Source organism: Marmota monax, unplaced genomic scaffold, assembly GCF_021218885.2.
Source record: "Marmota monax isolate L192 unplaced genomic scaffold, Marmota_monax_Labrador192_F-V1.1 WCK01_AAM20220418_F8-fsc00020, whole genome shotgun sequence".
NCBI lineage: Eukaryota > Metazoa > Chordata > Mammalia > Rodentia > Sciuridae > Marmota > Marmota monax.
This window is the reverse complement of record NW_026692912.1, coordinates 8,401,780-8,419,515: the sequence shown is the minus strand read 5'-3', so window position 1 is coordinate 8,419,515 and position 17,736 is coordinate 8,401,780. Positions and strand designations below refer to the sequence as shown.

The window sequence follows — 17,736 nt, the reverse complement described above, 5'->3', positions numbered from 1 at the left end:
AGAAGGCCTGCGGTCACCTTCCTTACACCTGCAGCCTGGACTCCTGGAGCCTACGTCCACCCTGGTCCGCGTGAAGAAAAGTGCAGCTACCTTGGGCATCGCCATCGAGGGTGGCGCCAACACACGCCAGCCCCTGCCTAGGATTGTCACCATTCAGGTACACCTGAGGGTCCCTGCTGACCATCTTTCTACTCCTGATAGCCCATGTCTCAGGATCCCTGGGGAATTGCTACCCCGAGATGACAGCATCCAAGGACAGCCCCTGCCCAGGCACTGGGACTCCTTGAGGTATCAGGCTGTGGGCAGGACAGCAAGAGGACATCGACCCACTGGACCAGGCCCAGGAAGCTCGCCTCACCTGTGCTGGGTGGCAGCAGAAGCCGGGGGGGGGGGGGGGCTGCTGGTTGGCAGTGTCAGGCTACGCAGGGGGTGGTCAGAGCCAGGCCCGCCTAACGCTCAGGTGCCCCATGTGACCCCTGCCCTGTGTCTCACCCTGCAGCGAGGCGGGTCAGCCCACAACTGTGGGCAGCTCAAGGTGGGCCACGTGATCCTGGAAGTGAATGGGCTGACGCTCCGGGGCAAGGAGCATCGGGAGGCTGCCCGCATCATCGCCGAGGCCTTCAAGACCAAGGACCGTGACTACATCGACTTCCTGGTCACCGAATTCAATGTGATGCTCTAGGGGCCGAGGCCTAAGGGCCTCCCACTACTGCCCAGCCCCGGGTCCCTCCCCTGTCCTGCCACTCTCAGGCTCCTCGAGGGGGAGGGGCTGCGTGGCCTGGGTGGCAGGAAGGCGTCCCCACTCCCTCCTGGCCCACTGCACCAGAACTGGGAGAAAAGAGAACTGGGCAAGGCCGACAGATGGCAGGGCAGAGTTGGGGTGCCGGGGACCCGGTGGGCGCTCAATACTAGAGGTTCTGGGAAGGAAGACAGAAGAGGAAGGGCAGAGTGCCTGCTTCCATTGGCTGGAGGGTGGCACTCCTGTCCCCAGCCAGCTAGCACCCAGCCCACCCCCAGATGCCTGAGCCTCTGGAGCAAGGACACAGGAGACCTCGGACACGGCTTCCTGCGGGGCATCTTGCAAGACCTTCAGTGCCACAAACAAGCATCAAGCCCGCCCCCACTCACACCCTTCCTCCTGGCTCCTCTCCCCACAGTATTTATTATTTATTTCCTCCCCGCACTCCAGGGGACCCCACGGCCCCAGCTTCCCACCCCCCCCCAGCCTGTCCTGGAGGCCTTGCAGATGACCAGCAGGGTCAGTGTATTTATATACAGAGCTTACGACTTTAATTTTTCAATAAAGAAATCTGAACAAGGTTAGGGCCAGAGTGCTGTGTGGTCGGCCTAGGTGGCTGGGTTCTGAGTGCTCGATGTGGAGGGGTACGCAGGACAGGTGGAAAGCACCGCGCAGGGCCACCTTGAAACCCCTGCCCCATGTCTTGGATTCACGGCGGGGTGGGCAGGGGCGCCCGAGCCTCACCTGCATCTTGAAGCACCTTCCTTGAAGGTTTGAGGATAAAACTTAAGTGTGTAGAGATCATATTTTTAGAGTAAAACAGGCACAGCATGATGCAGAACCCAGCAAGCACGGATTTCTGGCTGCAGGTCGGCTCCCCCGGAAGCTGACTCAGCCCAGGATTTATATGCAAGTGATTCATTAGGGAGCTGCTCCCAGGGGGAGCAGGACAGGGACAGCAGGAAGCCAGGGGATTGGACATTTCAGTCCCCAGAGGGCAGCTTCCGCCTTACCCACCGGGACCCTGGAGTGTAAGGGAGACCTGCAGTGGTAGCCACTCAAGGCAGGGCTGGGCTTCTGTGCCTGCCGGTCCTTGGGCAAGACGGTGAACACCCAGTCACCTCTGCTTTCTCCTGCCTGCTCGGGCCCAGCAGTTCAGCAGTCAAGGGCAGTGGGTGTTGGAGGCTCAGGTTGGGGAGGATGAAGGAAACGACGTAGGGGCTCAGGGCCAGCCCCAGTGCCCATTTTCTCCTGTCCAGGAACTGTCTGGTGAAGGAAAGGTGTAAGAAGTCCTACTTTGCCCAGCCCTTTGTCCAGAGCTCGGGGTGGTGGGGGGGGTAGTTATGGGGCACTGGTTCCAGGGTCTTGTTCGAAATCCTACTCTTAGCTGTCCCCGTTCCCTTTCCAGCTGGGCAAACCACCTGAGGCTCCAGCCCTTTCAAGGGGCCTTGTTTGCCCTTTTTCTCCCACAGGGTCTGTTACACTGTCCCACTTCAGGGGGGCCAACCCCACGGTCACAGGCAAGTTATTTCACCTGAGCCCCGAGGGTCCTATAATATATGGTGGGCTGAATAATAGCCCCCCCCCAAAGAACTAGATCCCCACACCTGGAACCTGGGAGCAGCACCTCAGCCAGCAGTTGCAGATGTGGTGAAGTTCAAGTCCTAAGTTGGGGAAAAGGTCCTGGAGTATCCAGGTGGGCCATTGTCATCAGTGTCCTTTTAAGAGAGAGTCAGAGGGACATTTGATGCAGAAGAGGAGAGGGGCTGGGCTGAGGGAAGCAGGTGGAGCAGAACCCTTTGAAGATGAAGGATAGACTCAGGCGCTAAGGGGTGCTGGCGGCCATGGGCAGCCAGAAGCCAGATGCTTCTCCCTGCAGAGAACCCACCCAGTGGTCCTGACTTTGGACTTTTGACCTGCCTGTCTTTATAAGAGAACAAATGCATGCTGTTCAGAGTCACCAAAAGCGGTAGTTGTCACAGCAGCTGAAGGACACTGATACCGTGGGGACAGTGCCACTTCCCTGCAGTGGAGGTGGGATGCGGTGTAGGGCTCAATTTCTGGACCAACATTGGCCCTGCGGGGAGGATTCCAGGAGCCGCTGGCCTTGTGAATGCCAAACTTCCGGGGCCCAAGCCCTGGTGTGTCTACGCTGAATGGAGAGCTCCAAGGTCACTGGTTAGCAATGGAAACCTGAGGTCAGTCACTGACCTGCTCTGTGAACTCCAGCACGGGTGGTGATGTCCCTGCCTTGAATCCACCATCTCCTTACTTGGTCGAACCGTCAAAGAACAGAGGGACAGACAGACCCCTCCAGAATTCCTGGGCCTGACTCTAGTGCTGCTATTTGTTGGGTGTGTGGATTTCTCCCTGCTGCAGGTCTCTAAACCCAAAAGCTGCATTTCAAGTGGTTTGGAAAGGTCAAATTGCTCAAGGCACACAGCTAGGAAGGGCAGGTTTGGACTTGGTGGCCTGAGGCCCAGGCCTGCTCTTTCCACAACACAAAGGCCCAGGACAAACACCTGCCCTGGTGTTCCCCCACCCCTCCCCCCCCCCGCCCCCTTGGTACTGGGGATTGAACTCAGAGGCACTTGACCACTAAGTCACATGCCCAGACCTATTTTGTATTTATTTAGAGACAGGGTCTCACTGAATTGCTTAATGCCTCACCTTTGCTGAGGCTGGCTTTGAATTCCCAATCCTCCTGCCTTAGCCTCCCAAGCAGCTGGGATCACAGGCATGCGCCACCGCGCCCGGCTGCCCTGGTGTCTTTTAAGGGACCAATATGCTGGGGAGGCCGGGGGGGGGGGGGGGGGGGTCAGAGGTCCACCCAGGCCATGGACACCTGTGGCCCTGACATCTTTACTCATGATGCCAAAGGCGGGGAGGGGATGGTGGAGAGTCTCGAAGGTTATGAGTCACATTTGTGGCAGTTCAGTGGCAGTAAGTGGCACAAGAGCCTAGTTCAGCTTGACACCCTACAATAAGGCCATTGTTCAAGGTGCGCTTTGGGGGGACAGTATTGTCCTGAAGTCACTGCGCGATCTCGGGCAGTTATTGTCCCTCTCCGGCCCAATAAAGTTTATTGCTAGGTTATGAAGCAGACCATTTCAGCCATAAGCTTGTGATTTCTTCCTCCGGGTGTCCCCGTGCGATAATCTCCTCGGGGACTCCCCGGGGCACTCCAGTCCGAAGCAGCTGCCTACCAGAAGTGAGCTTTTCAGTCCCGAGCCGCGAGCCGGCTCCCCGGAGTCCCAGTCCCTGGGGGCGGGCCGCAGCAGCCGCCTCCCTGGGATTGGTGGAGCTTCACGAGGCCCCGCCCCAGGCCCCGCCTCCCGCTGCCGGGGGTCGGCCGCAGGGAGCTCAGAGGCGGCCGCCCCGCCCCGCCGCGCCCCGCCCCGCGCGCGGATTGGAGGCCTTTGTTTGCCGCTCAACTCCAGGAAACCTCCCGCGCGGGTCCCAGCAGGTGAGGCGCTGGGAGGAGCTCGGGGGCTTCCTGCCGGGCGCGGCCCCTCGCGGGCCTCAGTTTCTCGGCCTGGACAAGGGGAGGGAGGCCGGACCGCCGCGGTGGGCTCCCTCCCCAGGGCCCGCGCTGCTCTGGGTCTTCCCCACGTGGAAACCCCGCGCGCCGCGGGAGGAGAAGGACTGCGGCCCCGGGAATGGGCGCGGTCCCGGGACCCGTCTCCGCCCTCGGGCCTCAGTCTCCACCTTCGCAGAGTGGGGGCGTCGGCCGTTTGCCTCGGGCTGGGCCGATCGCAGGGAGCGAAGGGGTCCCCGGGGAGCCGGGGGCTGCGGGGGCCGGAGGCGTGGCCCGGGTCGCTGTGGTTACCGGGGAGGTGGGGCTTTGCAGTTCTGGGATTTGTGCGAGGTTGGTTCACCCGGCAACGGCCCGCGCAACCCGGCGGCTCCGAGCCGCGCTCCCTCCCCGGACGCCTAACGCAAGTTTCTTTTCCTCTTTTTTTGGCAGGGGGAGGGAGGGAGAGCAAGGCCTAGCGTGCAGTGGGCAGTCTGGACAGTGATAGGAGCCGGGACGAACTGCAGAACTAAGGCCAGTCACCTCTTGGTACACACCAGAGGACTGAGGCCCAGAGAGGAGGCCAGCTTGCCCAAGGGCGCACTGCGGGGTAGCGTCCTGGGACTGCTGCCTGCCGCTGGCAAAACCAGAGCCTGCTTGCTGGGTTGATCTTGGACGTGACTTTTCCAATGCTCCTTTCCCAGGCTTTAGTTGAAAGAAGTGACAGCGTGGAGCAGATCCTTACTCAGGTTTAAAAACCTTTTGCTTCTGAATGAGAAAGTTGGAAAGGAGGGTTGCTGATAGCAAACCCAAGCTATTTTAGGGCTGAGAAAAGAAGCTGCAATGAAAAGAGACTTTGTTCTTCTGTTCTTGTAGATCAGAAGGAGGAATGGACTGAAAATGAAGCATAAAGGGCTAAGATTAGATACAGACAGGGACTTCCCAAAATAATTGTCCAGGTGCCTCCTGTGGAATTGGTGGGTTTCACTTTTTGACTTTTTTGTTAGGCAAACAGAATTGGTGCCCGTGGATTAGGGACGGGGGCTGCGGGACCCTGAGTCTGGTTTACCTACTGACAGTGGGATGGAACCTATGGTGTTCTGGGGACTGCATTCGGGTTTATCCCCACAGGCAGTCTCTGCTCTTTCGTGGGAGGAAGAAGGTGCCCACGCCTCCCAAAGGCCAGCTGGTTTGCATTTGAAACATGTGATTGAGGCTGTTTCGAGGGGATTTCATCAGCCCCCACCGTCCCGCAGACTCCGCCTCCCGAGGCGGAGGGGCTGGGATTTCCAGCGACTGGGGCGGGTCCAGGCTGAGCTGTCAGCTGGGAGGGTGTTTTGGGAACCAGTTTGCCGCGGACATTTCATTGCACCCCAGGAGGGAGCAGGAGGAAGAGGGAGTTTAAAGCCGCCACAGGGCCCCTGAGTGCCAGGTCCTCCAGCTCCCAGAGCCTCGCTGTCCCTTCTGTGAGAAGGGCAGGGCAGGGCTTACCTGAGCACCTCCCAAGGCTGGAGTGGGTGGCATCTGGCATCCTGGACAGCTTCTGCTCCCACGTTCCAAGGTCAGCCCAGAGAAAGGAAGGGACGGTGACAACAATGTTTCTGACCACGATGAGTGCTGGCTTCTAGCCTCTGCCTGGGTTCTACTGCAAGGAGGTCTAGGAAGGCAGGCGCTCTCCTCCGTTTTGTCCCCACTGTCATTCCCCAGTGCCCAGTACAGAGCCCTACTAGATTCTGAAATTTCATTTCATGATATTGCCTTGAAGTAGATGTAATTGTTGTCCCCATTTTACAGACAAGAAGCCTGAGGTTCAGAGAGGTTAAGTCTGAAGTCACGCAGCTCTTCTCTAGGGTTAGCCTGTCTTTACTTTGGGATGTGCAGGGGTGTGGAAGCTGATGGTGCCCCTCTACCCAGGGCTGTGTTCAGTAATTTCATGTTGGCGGCTTGAAATTGGCCACGGTGAGGAAATCAGTAAATAACACAAGGGGTCTTTTTCTTGTCCTTTTTTGTTTTTCAATAGCTGTATGCAGAGTGCCCTGAGGGGGCCTCCAGCCCTGCTTCTACAGAGTGGCTGGGATTGGGGGTTCCGGGCCGTTCAGGGGCCTGACCCCCACAGCAGTGTACTTTGGTCAGGCAGCCTGAGAGCCATGGGGCTCAGTCCACAGTGCGAGTCACAGTGGTGGCCCCCTGGCCCAGGAAGAGGCCGCTGTGAGCCCAGACTCCAGGCCAGAATGACTGGCCTTGAGCCTCCAGGTGACCGGAGCCCTCAGTGGTCTTTCACCGGGGAAAAGCCTGACCAGGATGGTGTCCCGGGAGAGTTAGCCAGCAGCCTGCGCGAGGCGTTGAAGACTGAGCTCAGGGGGCGTGGGAGAGGCTCACGGCAGCCCTGCTCCGTGCGGGCCCCCTGTGCCCCGAGTGGAATCACGTCCTCCTGTTGCCGTCCCTGCTCACCCCAGGGAAGCCTCGTCCTCCGGTGTCGATGAGGCCATCAGAGGTCTGGAAGCAAATCAGCTGAGGTCTGATCCACCCGCTCAGGACCCAGGCCATCCTGCCCCAGACACCCGGACCCTCCTCCCCCCTCCTGCTGTCCCCTCTGGACCCTGCTGTCCCCTGCCAGGTACAGCCAGACTCCATTGTGGTTGCCAAATGAGACCCCAGGGCTGCTCCCACACCAATCTCAGGTCCGTGCCAGCATCTCCCTATTTTGGGAGAGACAGGGATCAAAGCCATAATGAGAGCCCAAGTGTCAGTATCCTTGGAGTCCTGGGATCACAGCCAAGGACTAAGGACTGGGGGGAGGAGTCAGAGTCCTAGGGGCTCCACTCAGCCCCTTTAAATAAGGAATTACTCTGAAGGGTAATTATTTGTGGATACAGACCAGCTCTGCCCCTACTGTGCTGTGTGACTTCAGGCAAGTCATATAACCTCTCCGAGCCTTCTCCCCTCTATCACATGCATGATTACTTAGGAAGGTCCAATGAGACAACTCATCATGCTCCAAAATGCTGAGTGGGTGAGACTGGAGCTGATTGCTCCTTTGCTTTCTGTGATGTCCACATGACCATGTGCTTGCTGTGTAGTGGCCGTGTGTGCATAGAGTGTGAACGAGACCCTGGACGGCGGAGGTGTGGGAGGCATGGGATGCCAGAGCCCTGAAGTCCCACAGCCCTCACTTTCCCCAGCCCCCGTAGGTGGGGACACTGAGGAGGAACACACCCCAGGTCTCGAAAGATCCAGTGGGGGTGTGTGTTCCAAGCATAGTAGATGTTCATCTGATGCTTATGTTCAAGCAACTGTTAGTTTTAGAAAATATGCGTAATGAAAAAGTGAACTTCCCTACAACTCACCTAGCGATAATCTCTGTAAAAATTTTCTTTCTCCCTTTTTCCTTGTCTCCCTCTCTTCTTCCATGTTTTACTGTATTTTCTTTCCCTTTAGTGGACTCAGACTTGATACGTATCACTTTATATCCAGCTCATTTGCTGAATGCATCATGATTTTTCACCCATTTTTATTCCTCTATAGCATGCATGCCCATGGTGGCTCAGAGTATCCCTTTGAGTGGAAATAGAATTCATTTCATGGATCCCCTTTTGTTGGACACTGAGGTTGTTTCTAACCTTCTCATCTCTGCAGGCCTCAGTCATGAAGTGATGGAGACGGCACTTTCTGGATCTGGACAGCCTGGCTGAAGCCCAGGCTCCTCACCCATGAAACATCTGCCTCCTTGGATTGGCCCAGGACTGAGAAGTGAAAACGAGTCCACGCAGGAGTATTAACAAGGTATCGGTCGCACAGTAGGTGCTCGGTGAAGCCTCGCTGTTAGCAGTGCGTCCTGGTATATGCACTTTTTTGGTTTGATTTCTTGAAAAGCATTAATTGTGGTGTACACGGGGTCCACCCTCCTTGTGACCTGTGCCTCAGTTAGCCAAGGGAGGCCTGTTTCCTCCCTTCTTGAACTACTCAGGGTGGGGACACCATTTCTAGCTGGGTCACTGGCCCCCAGGACTAGTTTGGGGGCACCAGGAGATGGCAGCGTTTCCCTCCCCTTGGGAGGGTGGGCTGTGCCTTTTTGCATATGGGATTCATAAACCAAGCCACATGATGAGTGTTTCACCAAGACCAAAGCCATCGTTTGTGAGCAGTTGCTGTGGGCACTAGGCCAAGAACCATAGGCCCATGACCTCATTTATCACCCTCAGAACCATGGAAAGTCAGTATCCATTTTACAGATAAAGGCATCTGGGGTTCAGTATGGTTAAGTGACTTTCCTGAGGCCACACAGTTTCCAGAGGGAAACCTGCAGTTTCCGTTTGCCCACAGGCCCTGTGCCCTTGCGGCTGCCCACCGGCATGGCAGTGCTGACCGTGGGGCAAATAGATCGGAGAACCCCGGAGGTTTAGGGTTAGAAGATAATCTCTGATGGCCTCAGAGAGAATCTCTAAATCCTGGTTCTAAGAAGGGAAGACTCTTGTCCTGGCTCTCCCAGGTGGGGTTGGCTCTCCACTTCCAGGCCACTCCTGAAACCCTCACCTGACTCCCTGGGGATTTTAACTGCCGGGGTCAGCTCAGCAGCTCGGCAGGAGGGTGGCTGAACTGGGGGTGGGGGCTTCCCAGGGCAGGGGGAGGCTGCAGGCCTGGGAGGGCCGGAGACTGAGCAGCACAGCAGGGCGGGGGTTGCCACCCCAGCTCCCCCAGGAGGCAGAAGCCCCGTGGCTGCCCCACACCCCTGGGCCTGAGGACCAGGTGTGAGGTTGGCTGTCCAGGGCCCAGTGGGTCAGCAGCTGTGGCTTCCCGTGTCCTGGGTGTGCCCTAGGCTGTGTGAGCAAGGGCAGGGATGAGGGACAGCAAGGCTCCGGGCTCTAAGAGCCAGCACCCCAGTGCTAAGGCTGCCCCTGAGAGGGGCTGGCCGATCCAGGGGCCTCGGGGGTGGGCGCCTGCCGGAGGAGCCACCTGGCCTGGCTGGCAGGGCTGCCGCATTAATGAGCAGGGAGGGTGGTGGGTGATTGGCAGCAGTCGGGGAGCCCGCCTCCCTCACAATGGCCCACTGGGGCCTCCTCGGGGTTTGGCTCCGCTCCATGGTGGGCTGGGGCTGGGCCTGGAGCCCGCCAGCCAGATGTGGGTGAGAGGCAGAGGAGCCATGGCGCAGGCTGGGAGAGGGGCCTGTACAGCCCGGCTCTGCCACACACACCACTGACCGCCCCCCGACCCCACTGCTGGGGACGGTGTGCCAGGCTGGAGGAGAGGCCTTCCCGCCCAGCCCTTGGAGGGCACCAGAGCCTTGGGCCTCAGTAGCACTGGCCGCAATGGTAGTGAGCTCACTGAACTCGGGCTGAGCTGCTCCGGGTCCCCTGCCCTGCACTCGGTGGGTGTCGCCTCAGCTCTACGGTGGCTACTCCTAGCCCTGCTTTACAGGCCAGAGACTTAGGCTTAAAGAAGGTCAGAGGTCACAGCCAGTAGGAAGTGGGGCTGGGACTTGGGCACAGGTTGGGATTGCCTTCTCTCCAATGGGGACACCACTGTCCGTCACCTGGAGGCTTTGGGACAGCTGTGAGGGCTGTTCTGCTTGTTTCTCAAGCCTCTCTGGATAGAGGGTGGGGCAGCACTGGGAGCTGGCACCGTGGGTCAGCCCTGCCCCTCTCCACTGACCCCGTGCCCTCTCCACCGTGGCTCCTGACCCCCTGGCTGGCCCCGCTGGCCTCGGGCCAGCCCCGCCGGCTCTCCGTGGCCCCGGCTCTCCGTGGCCCTGCTGCGGCTTGCTCCGACTCCACCCCTGTGGCTGTCACAGCCCTGTCCCAGGCCTCCTCCCCAACCTGCTGCTCTTTGTCCCAGTCACCTGGACCTTGGAAGTTACGGGTGACCAGAGGCAGACTCTGCAGCTCAGGGGTGAGCCCCGGTGTCAGAAATGCCAGGACCGCCTGGGACACTGGTCACCCTGCGCCTCCCCGGCTCTGTCCCCTGCACACCTCTCTAGCTTCTTGGCTGTGTGTCCCCAGGGCAGGGGGGCAGCGCTCCACCTGCACTGTGTGTGCCATACACCCGGCACCTGGCGCGCTCAGGGGGCTCCCGCTGGGAAGCCTGGGGAAGGATGGCAGGGCCACTGGATAAATCTGTGCCTGGACCCCTGGGGAGCCAGGGGCACTTACAACAGGGAAATCCACCAGCTCAGCCAGGTCCCTACCTCCATGGTGGCTGTGGCCACTTTAGGGTGAGGCTGTGGCAGAGGTGAGGAGTCTCACACCCCCCCTGGGGAGTGTCCAGGCCCAGCCTGGATCCCTTTGTCATTTGGCAAACAGTATTGGAGCTGGAAGGTCCCCAGGGAGCATCCAGTCTCAGCCCCCACTGTACAGTCGGCCAAGGTCACGGGAGGAAAGGGGTCACAGGAGGAAAGGAGCCACCGAAGAAGCCAGCAGAGGATAGAGGCTTCAGGCCTCCTCCCTGGCACAGCTGTGTGACCTTGGCCAAGCCTCTAAACTTCTCTGGGCCCCAGTCTCCCAGTCTGTACCTGGAGGCTAGTGGGTAAGATGGTCCCAAGCCTGTGACATCAGAAGATCCGGTGAGCACCTCTCCAGGGCAGCGCAGACCCGAGGTTGAACTGCAAGGGGTTAAGCGCCTGGGCTCTCGCTCTGCACCGCGAACCCCTCCTTCTGACAAACACTTGTAGGAAATCAGGCGGGCGCTTCCTGCTGAGGGAGGCAGGCGGCGGCCTCAGCTGCGCGGGGCGGGGAGAGGTGGGGAGAGATGCTGTCTGTGAGCAGCTTGGGCTGCCTGGCAGAGGCTGGTGAGGGCGCGACGGAGCAGGGGGCTCCCTGCAACAAAGGCCTCCCAGGCAGGTCCTCTGAGCCCCAGCTGCAGGACGGTGGATCCCCAGCGAGGTAAGGAGGGAGGGCTGGCGGGAAGGACGGCTTCCCTGGACCGGCCAGTCCAGTCCGGAGTAGACTCCAGGACAGCCGCCCGGACCAGCCCAGCCAGGAAGTTGCGCTGCAGCAGCTGTTACCACTTCTCCCGGGCTTAGGGGGGCCGGGCCAGGCGAGGGTGGACTTGAGGGCTTTCCTCCGGCCCAGCCTGGATCCCGTGTCCAGTGAACCTGGATGGTGCTCTCCCTCCGTGCCTGGGCGTCCCCTCCTGCACATGCCCAGTTGGTACTCTGGGTCACCAAGGGGCCTCAGACACGCGGGGTGGGGAGCAGCTGGAGGCAGCGGGGGTCCCCCCAGGAGTGGCCCTTTCTGCCACATAAGGGCAGGCAGAGAGCCCAGGGTGGTGAGGGCAGAGTCCCCGACACCAGGGCCCCTTCCTCTTCTCTGCAGCCCTGCTGCTCCAGGGCTCTGGGGGCAGTGGGTGTGTTCAGAGGCGGTGGCCGATACTTCTTTGAGGACCAGCTTCTGCACAGCCCGAGGCCAGCCCTTGAGAGCAGTGGTCTGTGCCTGCCCGCTGACCGGGCTGCTGAGCTCCGTGGCCAGGTCTCTTGCAGGACCCAGCTGCTTGCTATGGGGCTGGGCTGGGGAGTCTTCCTTCCCCTTCCTCCTGCTCCCCCACAAGTCCTCGCGCCAGAGCACCCTGCACAGGCTGTGAGTCTCCTCGCCATGGCCTGCTGCTTGTCTGCGCCTCTGTTCCCTTACGTGGGAGGAGTCACGGTGGGGCGAGAGCAGGGGCTGTCCCTGGCTGGATGGGAAGGGGCTTCCGAGGGTACGAGGCGTGGATGGGCGTATGCACAGGAGCGCCCTGGAGTCGGATGGCACGAGCCACCGAGCCAGGGAGGGGGGACTCAGTTTGGGAATGGCTGAGGGCCCCTCTGTGTGGGTGGTGGGGAAGAGGAATCTGACCTGGAAGATCACAGGGGTCTGTAGGAGGTTAAGGAGGTGACATGGAGACGGGAGGCAGATTTGCAGAAAGGGGGGTGGTCTCTCCAGGGCACCTGGGGACCCTGAGTCTGAAGGCCCAGTCCTGGGGGGCCTTAGTCCTGACAGGGCTGGTCCTCCTGGGGTCGGCTTCCAGCTCAGGTTTGGCAGAAAGAGCAGCCACCCCACCATGCCCCCCTGGAGGCTGTCTGCTGCGCCCTGCCTTCGCCTGTCTCCTGAGGACCCTGCCTCTAGTTCTCAAGTTCAGCTCATGCTTTGGACCCCGTGCCTTTGCCTGTGCTGTTCCCTCTGCCCAGAATGCCTTTCCTCGCTCTCCCCTAAATCTGCTTTGTCCCTGAAGCCCACCCCAAAGCTTCCTCCTTCAGTGACCCTTCTGTATTGTCCCCTTCCTGTCCTGTATGAAATTTTGGAAAGCTTCTACTCTTTTCTGTATTCCTTGTGTGTCTTTTTGGCGGAGGCGGGGGGGGGGGGGCAGTACTGGGGATGGAACTCAGGGGCACTTCACCACTAGCCCCATTTTATTTAGAGACAGGGTCTCGCCAAGTTGCTTAGGGCCTCACTTTTGATGAGGCTGGCTTTGAACTTCAATCCTCCTGCCTCAGCCTCCTGGGCCACTGAGATGACAGGCGTGGACCACCGCGCTCGGCTCCTTGTGTCTTTAGTAGTGCCCGGCCTCCAGTAAGTAGGAAGTCCCAGGATTTTTTTTTCTTAATTGATTGGTACCCACCGGGTGCTCAGTATGTATCTTTGGTCCTTTAAAATGGGACCTGAGGGAGGGGGTCACCGTTCTGAGGCCCTCAGGAGCTGAGGCTGTCCTTAGCCCTACCCCTGCCTCCCTGCCTGCCCAGCAAGGTCATGCCCTCTGGGCAGCAGCCAGGCTGTGGTGCTTTCTGTGTGACGGTGAGGACAGTTTCAGCCCAGACACATGCCAAGAGTGGCAGCCGCACGGGCACCTGATGCCCACTGGGCAGCACATGATGGGCACTGCTGTGTGCTTGTCGACTGACTAGCTGACTGGCATGTGCTGGCCTCAGTGGCACTGAGGGCTGTGGCTGGCGTGGTGGACACAGGTCTTGCCCAGGGAAGGCTCACAGACGCAGGGGCCTAAGGGGCAGGTGCAAACCTGCAGCCAGCCACCACAGCGGCCTCTGACGTGCTGCGTCCCCTGGTCACAGTGAGATTTCTGCAGTGACTGAGTCATCCCAGAAGACAGAATGTTCCTCTTGGTGCACACAGAGACCTCTGTGATTGGTCAGGCTGCTCTAGGCAGGGTTAGAAAAAGGCCCTTTAAAAAGTCAAAAAACCACACGCCTCCCCGGGCCCCTTCCTGGGCTGATCTTTCAACTGAAAGATCACAGGGGCCTGTGGAAGGTTGAGGAGGTGACATGGAGACATGGAGATGGGGAGCAGATTTGCAGAAAGAGGGGTGGTCTCTCCAGAGCACCTGGGGACCCTGAGCCTGCAGGTCCAGTCCTGGGGGGCCTTAGTCCTGACAGGGCTGGTCCTCCTGGGGTCAGCTTCCAGTCAGCCAGCGACAGCAGCTGCCTCTGATGTGCTGCATTTCCTGGTGACAGTGACATTCACAGGGGGCTCAGAGGGAGAAGCAGCAGGTAGTGGGCAGCACCTGCTGCCCCTGTTCCTGTGTGTGGCGGAAACCAGGAAAGGCCAGCGAGCTTCCGAGGGTGGGCCCTGCCCAGGCCTGGCTAAGTGCAGTTCCTGACCATCCCCAGGCGGAGCCGGGCTCTCTGCAGTTGGACCCAGGCATCCGCATGCCCAGAGGATCCTCACACACACTCAAGGTCAAGGTCACTGCCAAGGCCCCAGAGGCCCACAGTTCCTGCCGGAGGCATGGGAACAGGAGGACTAGCACGTCTGTTCAGACATTTATTTTCTATTGAACCTTTTTGAAAATCTGCTTTTGGAGATATTTCATCTAATACATGTAGTATATTGGCACAAGGTTATATACGTGAAGTCATAAGAAAAATATATTCTTACTGATGGGTTGTATGATCAAAAATAAAAATCAGTAGCCCCCTGGGCCAGGACTGATGGTCACAAATTGTGCCCGTGCACTGAGCAGCTGGGTGATCTTGGACACTCACTATTCTCTGCTGAGCTTCAGGTGTTTTTAGACATTGATGGACCTTTATTTTGCTCACTTATTTATACATGGTGCTGAGCATGGAACCCAGTGCCTCACACACACGTGCGAGGCAAGCGCTCCACCCCTGAGCCCCAGCCCCAGCTCCGTCTGCTGAGCTTCCGTTTTATCATTTGAAAGAAGTTCACCTGTGACAGGAAGCAGGGGAGACAGAGAAGATGTCACGTGTCCAGCCGGGCGGGCGGAGTGGGGACATCTTATGTGGTGGGGATGATGGGGCTGAGGGGCGACCCGAGGGGTGACAGGGAAGAAATTCTGGGGCTGCGCACTGGGGGCAGAGAGGAGGAAGGAGAAGCCGTGGGGCCCTGTCCCCGAGCTGGGGCAGCAGCCGAGCCGGGGAGTCATTCCTGTGCTTACCCCGTCCTTGAGAAGTTGGCCTTTCCTGGGCCACACTGTTCCCTAGGGAGCTCTGTGTCCAGAAATAGCCGCCTGTTCACTTTCTCAACTGAATGAAGCGAGGCTCCTTCCATCTCGAGAGCCTGTCCTCGCACCCGCCTGGCCACAGCATGGAGGGGAGAGCCCAGGACGTGGGCTGCAGGCCCACTTCCACCCTGGCCTGCCGGACCCCTGTGTGGCTTCGGGGCAGGCCCCTCCCCACTCTGGGCTGGTCCTCCCACCTGTAGAACAGGCCTTTCCTGAGCTGGCCTGGGGCTGCCCAGCGGTGGAGGGTGGAGGCCCCGGGGGCTCCCAGGGCTGTGCTCCTGCTTGTTGGCCCTGCGCTCCAGGCCTGGCTCCCAGGGAGCGCTGGAAGGGGCTGGATGTAGGAGAGCGGGAAGCGGCAGAGGGAGAAGGGGAGGAGAGGAGGCGCCTCCCCGGGCCACCATCCGCTTGACCAGGGTCCATCCCGACAGTCAGCTCTGGCCAGGCCTCCTACTCCGCTTCACTCCCCCAGAGCAGCCAGAGGAACTGCCCAGCCCACTGGGACACACTCTGTGCTGGACACAGGACCTGAGAGGCTCACCTGGGGCTGGCTACCCCTTCCCTCGCCACTTTCCCTGCTGCCAATGTCACCAGGCCCCAGTCACCCCAGCACGTGGGAAACCTCCCCTAGTCCAGGTCAGCACCCGCCAGGCTCGTCCCTCCGGCCCTGGCCTGTGTCCCCTGGTCCCCTTGTCTGGAATGCCCTGTTAGTTTTTTCCTCTGTATTGAAGTGAGATGGATAGAACATACATCAACCACTTCTAAGTGAGCAGCCCAGTGGCATTTAGTGTGTCCACTGCACTCGGTCGCCCTCCTCTGTACTTCTAGAACACTTTCGTCATCCCAAATGGAAACCCTGCCCGTCAAGCAGTTCTGGACCATTCTCTCCCCTGCCCCCGCCCACCCCGCCCTCCTCCTCTCTGTGTGTAGACTTGCCGTCTGGACACCCCTGTAGGTGGCTTGGTGCACCACGTGGCTTCAGTGTCTGGATTCCCTCACTTCACATAGTGCGAGGGACAAGTGTCAAGACTGCAGCCCCCTTTAGTCCCCCTCATTCCTTTTTGTGGCTGATTAATACTTCATTGTGTGCCGAAGCCACACGTAGTTTACCCATCTGTCCATCCATGGACACGGGCGCTTCCACCCTTGGGCCGCTGTGCCCAGCGCTGTGGACAGGTGTGGGCCTGGGTTTGTTTGGGCGCCTGTTTTCAATTAGCTCACCCCCTGGGATGATCTCTTCAGCATTCCCCACTTTGAACCTAAATTCTCCTCCCCATTATAAATGGCAGTCACCGCCTGTCACCTGGAGCTGTGCTGGCCTGGGCATCGCTGCTCCCCCAGGCTGCCAGTCCTCCAGGGAGCAGGGCCTGTGTGTGGACCCTGGTCCACAGGGACAGTCACTGGATGGCCAGTGATAACAGTGACACCAGACACCTGTGGTTGGTGTGCTGGCCGCTGGTGTCCTTATCTAGTGTCCCAGGGAGTTTTATAAAACCCTAGAGGGAGATTCTTATCCCAGTGTGACCAGTATAGCAAGTGGAGACAAAATGTCTCTCCCAAGGTCCTGCAGCTTCAAGAGGACGGAGCGGGAGTGGACAGGGCCCGCTGGCCCCTGAGTCCTCCTGGTGACTTGCTCTTGTTCTGAACGAAGGAGGAGTCTCTAAGAATAACGTTGTCTCTTGATTGTGTCCTCAGCAGGCCACAGGCAGGATGGCTGGTGCTGAGAAGAGCCTGCAGTGACTCTGGGGTCCCCAGCAGCAGCTCTGTCTCCTGAAGATGAAGCGGCGGAGGTGAAGCCCGAGCCAGGCTGATGGCCAGCTCGGGGACTGAGGTCCACTGGGCCGGGCCAGGCCTAGGGAAGGGGCCCCAGCAGCGGCGGCGCTGGGCCTGGGTTGAGGAAAAGGATGCAGAGAGGATTAGCACTCGCGGCTGGGGGGACGGGCGGCCTTTCCCCAGTGCCGCCAGCCCCGAGCTCCTGGAGGACTTCCGCCTGGCCCAGCAGCATCTGCCACCCCTGGAGTGGGCCCCAGACCCGCAGGAGTCAGGAGGGTCTTCAGGAGAAGGTGAGTGTGACCCCCCACTCCCACCCTCAGTGGTGTCTTGTCCCCAAAACATCCTGGCTTCCAGGGAGTCAGGAAGCCTTGAAAGTTTTCATTTTATAATATAAAATCTATGACTCGAGACCTTAAACTACTTTAGCTGTGACACTGCACGTGGTATCAGACCCACAAACACAAAAAAGAGGTGAAATGAACAGTCGCTCGATATCCCACCCACGGAGAACCCCCATTTCCCTGGGCACGGATGTGCAGACGTGATGGGACATGGACCAGCGTTCCGCGTGCTCCTGGTCACCTGCCCCTGGTTAAGTCCTCCACCCCCCCCACACCGCCACAAGCCACCCCTCACGCTGGCCTGGAGGTCCACAGTGCGTGTCCACAGTGGGACCTTCCACGCCTCAGGTGTCCTGGTGCTTCTTGTGCTGATCATAAATGGCGGTGTCACCGGCTCCCCCTGGAACACTTGGTCTGTGACACCTTTGGTGGTGGGAAGGCTTGGTGCAGGGGTTGTGTTCCCTGCGAGGCCTTGGACTCTCGCTAGCGTGGCCATCTTGGCGGTCCTCGTTTGCCTTCGCATCAAGCCCGCCGCAGATCATCCCTGGGCTTTTCCTGCCAGGACTCTTCCCTGATCTTGGTTTCCCCATCTGTGAAGTGGGTGCCGGTGCCGCTGGACACTGGGCTTGACACATGGTGCGATTGCACTTAGAAAGGCCCGTTTCAGGGCCCTGGGCATCAGCAGAGCCCCTGCGGGTGGGGGAGGAGCCATTAGGCCAGGGTGTCCTGCTCCCAATGTCCCCCGCGTGCCTGCTCAGTGGGCATCTGGGCTCCTTCAGGGAATGGGGACTGAGATGCCCTGTGTAACAGGACAGAGGCGTCCCTTCCTGGGGCCACATGGTAACTGACCCCTGCTCTGATGTAACAGCTGCCACCATGTCCTGGGTCCACCTCATGTGTTGGGCACAGGACTGGACCGGGCCTGG

General features: G+C 59.5%; 2 protein-coding genes and 1 long non-coding RNA gene across 12 annotated transcripts in view; 2 read left to right on the top strand and 1 right to left on the bottom strand.

Moving 5' to 3' along the window:
* Window positions 1–1,323, top strand: part of Whrn (whirlin) — an 86,543-nt gene extending 85,220 nt beyond the window's left edge. For all 4 annotated transcript variants that reach the window (XM_046451655.2, XM_046451653.2, XM_046451654.2 and 1 more), the window contains 2 exons: window positions 35–157; window positions 500–1,323. In XM_046451655.2, coding sequence (XP_046307611.1) covers window positions 35–157; window positions 500–682 — 306 coding nt within the window. In that variant the 3' untranslated portion in view covers window positions 683–1,323. The remainder of the gene's footprint in view (window positions 1–34; window positions 158–499) is intronic.
* A 2,809-nt stretch (window positions 1,324–4,132) lies between these two features.
* The window catches only part of Akna (AT-hook transcription factor), a 44,301-nt gene continuing 30,697 nt past the window's right edge, over window positions 4,133–17,736 (top strand). For 4 of the 7 annotated variants that reach the window (XM_046451244.2, XM_046451247.2, XM_046451245.2 and 1 more), the window contains exons 1-2: window positions 10,990–11,128; window positions 16,392–16,759. In XM_046451244.2, coding sequence (XP_046307200.1) covers window positions 16,507–16,759 — 253 coding nt within the window. In that variant the 5' untranslated portion in view covers window positions 10,990–11,128; window positions 16,392–16,506. Of the gene's footprint in view, window positions 4,206–7,889; window positions 8,037–10,989; window positions 11,129–16,391; window positions 16,760–17,736 lie in introns of those variants that run through there. The other 3 variants (XM_046451240.2, XM_046451242.2, XM_046451243.2) reach the window with 3 other exon arrangements.
* Window positions 4,999–5,865, bottom strand: LOC124097096 (uncharacterized). Its single transcript, XR_006853113.2, has 2 exons — window positions 5,745–5,865; window positions 4,999–5,147 (listed from the first exon to the last, which is right to left on the bottom strand). It is a non-coding gene; the product is annotated as an uncharacterized LOC124097096 (long non-coding RNA).